The following is a 6,500-nucleotide window of genomic DNA, read 5'->3' on the forward strand; positions in this document are numbered from 1 at the left end:
GAAATATTGTTCTGTATAATTCTATATAACATTTATGAATGTACGATTTTTAAATTTTAAAATTATCACAGATTATATATATCCTTTGTTTGGATTGAAGGTCACAATTTAAATATTCATAATACATTGACTTATTATAACTGAATAAACTTATTATAGCATGAATGAACGTATTTTAGTAATATGATTACGTAAATATGCTATAAGAAAAATAAAAATATATATATACATTAAGAAAAAAACTCGCTAAATAAAAATTTTTGAGGAAAAAAAACACCACCCAGACAAAAATATGTGAAACAGATGGTAGTCAACACATCACCGTCAAGTGCTGGCATCTGTTGTCAATAAAGTTCATTAGAATCGATTTTTATCAGGGTAACGAAGAATTGATAATCTGGTCCATTGTTATGACAATGGGGGGTACGACAGTTCACGATCCAGGTCATATAAGAAAATTATGTATTAACTTAATTTATTTTAACTTTATTATATTTATATATATATATATACTTTCTGCTGTTCAGCGCCACGCTACGAAGAGTATAGACAAGTAAATTAAGTTTACTATCATCTGTACAGTATGTAAATTAGGTACCGTAAGTCTAATAGAGCACTAATTTTATACATTTCTTGTGAAAAAAACATTTCTTATTCAATGGCCATAAAAATTACAGTAGAGCGTTGATTATCCGAATCAATTGGGAACTGGGGTTGTTCGGAAGATCAATATTTCGGATAACCGATTATGTCCAGAAAAAATATATTAATATATCCCATCTTGACATTTTTCTCTATTGCGTGTTGCTTCGCATTGAATTTTCGTCGATGTTAAGTCTAATGAAAACTATTGTATCGTTAAAAATTATTTTTTTATTTTGTACGAACAAAATAAATATATTGAAAAATATAAAAACAATAATGAATTATATTTCAGAAGTTAATCTAGTATCAAAAACGTAAAATATTTGAGTAGCCGAGACATAGCCAAAGATTGCAGCGCTACAGCACTGGCAAAAATTTAAATTTGCCGACTGGAATTTTTTCGGATGATTGATTTTCGGATAATCGACGCTCTACTGTATTTATATTAATGATGTTTCCAAAGTTCAACAAATTTTTCGCAGAAAAATAACTTATCAGAAATCGCGGCCGCCATTTAGTGCGCTGCTCCGCGACAAAAACAAGCTTAAGCAATGGCGACGTCGAACGATGCACACTTGGTAAGTAATCCTACAATTTTTTGTTTATAGCATAGTTTATACGGATTATTTCCAAAAAATTGTACGTGTTTTGGAAATGTTGAGTCGAATTTTTCAAGAATCGCTTAATTTTATTGAAGAAAACCTTTCAAACAGCCGTAGTCCCTAAACTGTACACGTGTCAGCTGTGATCGATTCATGTATTTAAAGATTTTTACAACGCGAAACTCCTATAACGTGGAACGTATCTACCGCGTTATAAGGGTCTACTGTAATACGGAAAACAGCAGCAGTGTACAAATCAGAATATCACCAAACTGGAAGAATAAAAAGCCTATCCAGGTATAACTAAATGATCAATTTCAATAGGACGTTCCCGTTATACATTTATATTTCGAAATGGTCAGATTTATTGGAATATGTAAGGAAATACGCGTAATCTTCTTAAAAACTATAAGAAAACCGGGATATAATATGGTCTATATAGGGGCAAAAGGCTCGATTAACTGTAGACGAACGTTCGAAGAAAAACGAAAGTCAGTAATTTCGATTCAAAATTTTTCTGCCAAAAGGCGATTGATGACCGACATTTTTTTATCAGTGAAGGAAAAGTATGATAATGTACTGTACAGGGGCTAACCTCTATTAATTTCTGATGGAGAGCATATATTTTAAATCTTTGCCAACTGTATCCGAGATGAAATCTAGAGAAAACAATAAACTGGTATTAAAAAAAAAACTTTAAAACCATTATTGTTTCTTATTGTCTTTGTTTTTCTCATATATGGATTTCAATTTTTCGATCCTCATTAGTATATTCATAAGACAAAGCTTAGCCTTGAAACAGATATCTCAAAAGAACAAAGCAATTACAAAAGGCGTTACAGACATAAAGAAAACTCACGTGGCCAGCCTGTCCGAGAGAGGCACGAACCCAAGACCGAACTCCCAGTGTTCGGGGAACGAAAACCACTTGAACATTGGTGGGCCATTTCGGAGAAAAAAAAGCTAAGTGATTCAAACAAGACTTTATGTTTCAATTTTTTTATTCAAAACAATTATAAATTTACTTTTCGGGTATATATTCGAAAAATATTAAAAATTCATTTATTATTTTACATTCAATTTTCGAAAGATGCAGTCTCAGTTGCTTGATTTTATACTAAACAAATCGAGAATTTTCCACTTCATCACAATAGATTTATATATAATATTTTAAATACAACGTAAAGTGTGAGTCTATAAAATGGAATTTTAATATTACAAAACTTACTTTAAATATATCTACTAAGTAAACTTGAATTCATAGTGATTACGAAGAACAACACAAAAAGACAATTAATTTCGATATATCCGTAACAAATAACAGAATCAATATAATTAAACTGTGATAATCGCTGGTAAATCTGTAATACACGTTATTCATGTTGTGATAAACGTGAATAAAGTTCGATTGTTTTCTCTTCAACCGGAGAAGTTAGTGAACGTCTGCTCACAACTTCTATGAGAACTTGCTGCTTTCTTGAACTTTAATAAACTCGAGAACACGGAGTGTAGAGTTGAAGCCATCTACCAGTGAAAATATATAAAATTCTTATTATTAAAATTCTTATTCTAGATACAATTAACAGTTAAAAAGCGTAACTATAATCTGCTCACAATTGTAAATATAAACGTAACTACCTTTAGAGGGATCCTCTTATCGACGTAGCAGAAACCAATGGACAAACACAAGGAGACTTTTCCAAACCTTTTCATGAAATCCAATACCTGACAAAGAATTTATATTCAATATTAAATNATTTATATTCAATATTAAACTTATTAAACAAATTAATTTTTAAAAAAAAAAAAAATCCAAAATAACTTTTAGTTTTTGTCGCAAATCCAAATCACAAGTTGAAAATTGCCGAATGTCTTGAAATCCGTTTTGCATCTAAAATATGAAAACAAATACAATTAAAATATTTAAAATGTTTTAAAATAATAATAATGATAAATACCGTGAAAGCAATGCAGCATAGAAAACAGCCACATATAATGCAGACAAACGAAAGACCAATCATCAGCATGAATATCCAAATTCTTAAAATCCCATGCATATGAATATACAAATAAGCGTAATACAAAAAGCTCGTTCCCCAAATCGTTCCGAAATAAATAACTTCCAAAATCATACCGAATTTTGTGTTTAACTGATTTATAAAATTCCACAATTCTTGGTGACGGATCATCAAATCTTGTAATTTTTTTCTTAGATTTCTGTCACGTCTCCTTATTATGCAGAACTCCGAACAAAGTTCTTCAAACTCTCTGTAAGAAACACGTATGACTAAAGCAACCAACAGTATACCATGTGTCATGCCTCCTATAGTTAAAGTCGATACAAATCCACATTTAACAGTGCATATTAGAGCTTCAAATTGAAAGTGTTGCTTTTTTTCAAAAGCCGGATAATAAACATTCAGGTTGACAATTTGAAAAACGATGGTTAATAATATGGCGATGAATGAAACATACAGAGAAATTTTTCTTACTAGAGTATTATTCTGGACAACCATTGTTTCATACAACCTTTCGTTTCGTAATTTCGTAATCAGATCGATCTTGTTGTGGCTGATAAAGGTCAAACTGATCGAATAAGACAAGTACATTACAACGATAAAGATTTTCATTAATATGGCATCATCTTGAAATACGTCAAACAATCCAAGACACAATGCATATTCACCTAAACGTGGTAAAGATTGCCACATTAAAAGAATGGTAAATTGCCATAATATAAACTGGACGGATCGAACGTAGATGTTCATCAAGTTTGGATATTTAAGTTTGTAAATTCGTTGCTTACAAAAACAAATTCGAAATGGATCCAAGCCGTAAATTAGGGCCGTGGTCCAACATGGTGCGAGGAAACAGTTCATGCAAATTTCTGCCTTGATATTTGAATTCATGTTGCCAATGCTTCTGCGGAACTTAATAAAAACAGAAATTTACTTGAAATATCGGGTTATATAACGACACTAATTTCATTTTTATGCAATTCTAATCTTCTAATGGCTCACTTGGAGTCGTGCCAAATGAAATATTCTCAAGCTCTATCCATCATGTATCTTATGGCAAGTATATTTAATGGGTTTACTTTACTAATTGAAATATATAGTTGTTTACCTTTTTTAAAAGCTTATCGATTACAGAGGCATTTAATTTTGAATGTAAACTACGAAATGCAATATCCGTTATATAACGCTATAATCACAGTAGATTTTTGTAAGCATCAATTAATATTTTCTTCCAGTTTTTATTCATTCTATTTCAATCCAGGGTGACGCTTTTCAAATTATAACAGATGCTTAATAAACCTAGGCGGTAGTCGATTTAATACTTTGTGACCTCATCTGAACTCCTCTTTGTCTGAGGGGTTCTGGTTTTCGATCCCTCCGTCTTATTGTCGATACAGACGAACTATTCAACTTGTCCCTCCTAATATTACCATTCAAAATTAAGAGTCAATAAATTACGTTTAGCGATGGGTTACTGCATTTGAAAATGTTCATAAGTTACGTCCGCATTTTTCTTCAAATTTTTACTCCCCCTCCCCTCTTGTTCTAGCTTTTTCAAGTTTCTTAATCTCCTCCCCTCTTCGGATGTCCGACAAAACTTTACCCTCTTTAAACCTTTATCACATTAATGATAGATACCATAAGTAGGAATAAAACGTACATTATAAAACACTTCGAAATAAATATAATAAAATGCAAAACTGTATAAATTTTAATGAAATATATGTACGTACAATAAAGTTTAAAGTAAATACTGTATATCTTTAAGAAATCCCATTCCCTATATTTTCTGCTCTTGCTTTATCTCCGGACAACAAATGCCAATCACATATTTATTACCAATGAGAGGGTATGTACATTTGTTACAACGCGTGTCTTTAGGCATTCAAGAGGAAACATTCCTGATAAATATTCAGTAGAAAATTTTTGATATTTTCTTATTTCGAGCAATATTAATTTTTCGAATTAAGGTAATAATCGATTTATCTTAAGTGAAGATACAAATTGATAAGTGAAAAATATTGTAGATTATATTTTCGCATTACTTTTTAGAATTTCGCAAGATTTTTATCGACATTCATCACGATAAGAGAGTTGTCGACATTGCAACTCATCATTAATAACGTCTTTTCAAATGTTTACTATTGAATCTGGTTTATAATTTATGTTACTTATCAATTTACTCGCAGGTCTACGTTATGTTTCACTTACGAATAAACTATGTCGCAACACTAACGGTAATACGAAGCCAGTGTGAAGACACACTCAGCTATTGATATATAATTACTCTGCCATTAATTAGCATAGGTTTTTCTCAACCCCCTAGTTTTCTTATTGAAAGTAAGTATTAATTATTAGTAACTTTTAAAGTGTGATTATTGTTTATTTAAAATGCTTCGAGTATGTGAAATTTAGTACTGGAGCTAGCTTGACTAAATTAAAATGCCTACTGCAAGATTCAGAACCATTAAGCTTAAAAATTCAAAATATGCATGCATGGATAAGGCTACGATAATAAACTAATATGAAATGTGTCCATTCTGGCGAAGATTATCGTCATACAAAGAACGAAATTAAAATCAAAATTCCGGAGCCTTTATAGTTCATGCCATTTTTTAACCTTGTTGTCATTGATTCAGCGTCATTCTGGAAAAAACATTAATGTTTTTTAATGGATTTTGAAGTCAGTTTTGTTAAAATCAACACTTACTTACGGATAAGTGGGCAATACTAATTTTGATTTATATCCATTCAGTTTATTTAATCAACATTTGTGAAATCGAAAATCGTAAGTTCCAGCTCACCTTGTGCAGGATGGATCAACATATGATACCAAGCTGTGAATTCCGCTCACTCTCAGGGGTTATTTTCTAAATTGAGGAAAGACAGGGAAGATCTGTTAAGTCAGGTTCCCGACACCAGTTAGAATTATTAGACGTGTTTCAACTCGCGTTTTCATATAAATAAGGCCCCTTTTCCTTAAAAGACTTCCCTAGAGGCATCCCCTCCTTGGCAGATCGCCCAGGTGTTGCGTTGTCATAATAAAAAAATACATTATTAGGTTTATAACCTAAATCATTAAGGGAAATTTTATCAAATAAATGTATTTATTACAAAATCTATAACAAAGTGAACAATTAGAACAGTATGCATTATCAAAATCAGTTTTATTCAACTTTTTTTGCCTGGTATTCTTACGCAAAGTAGCACTCCCATATGATATTAATTGAAACTC

The 6,500-nt window shown here is 31.2% G+C and overlaps 1 protein-coding gene across 1 annotated transcript; it reads right to left on the minus strand.

The window, feature by feature from the left end:
* Positions 1-3,042: 3,042 nt before the first annotated feature.
* Positions 3,043-6,109, minus strand: LOC111641116. Its single transcript, XM_023387235.1, has 3 exons — positions 6,070-6,109; positions 3,206-3,933; positions 3,043-3,138 (listed from the first exon to the last, which is right to left on the minus strand). The coding sequence occupies exons 1-3, from the start codon at positions 6,089-6,091 to the stop codon at positions 3,043-3,045; spliced, it is 846 nt and encodes a 281-aa protein (XP_023243003.1). The 5' UTR covers positions 6,092-6,109.
* Positions 6,110-6,500: the final 391 nt, after the last annotated feature.

Source organism: Centruroides sculpturatus, unplaced genomic scaffold (assembly GCF_000671375.1).
Source record: "Centruroides sculpturatus isolate CEXI.00-Female unplaced genomic scaffold, Cexi_2.0 scaffold1361, whole genome shotgun sequence".
Classification (NCBI taxonomy): Eukaryota; Metazoa; Arthropoda; class Arachnida; order Scorpiones; family Buthidae; genus Centruroides; species Centruroides sculpturatus.

Coding starts and splice junctions, on each gene's coding strand:
- LOC111641116 (XM_023387235.1), bottom strand. CDS start 6,091: ATGTTGATCCATCCTGCACAAG. Junction 3,934..6,069: donor GTTGATCCATCCTGCACAAG/GTGAGCTGGAAC, acceptor TACCACGTTTAG/GTGAATATGCATTGTGTCTT. Junction 3,139..3,205: donor TATGCTGCATTGCTTTCACG/GTATTTATCATT, acceptor TTCATATTTTAG/ATGCAAAACGGATTTCAAGA.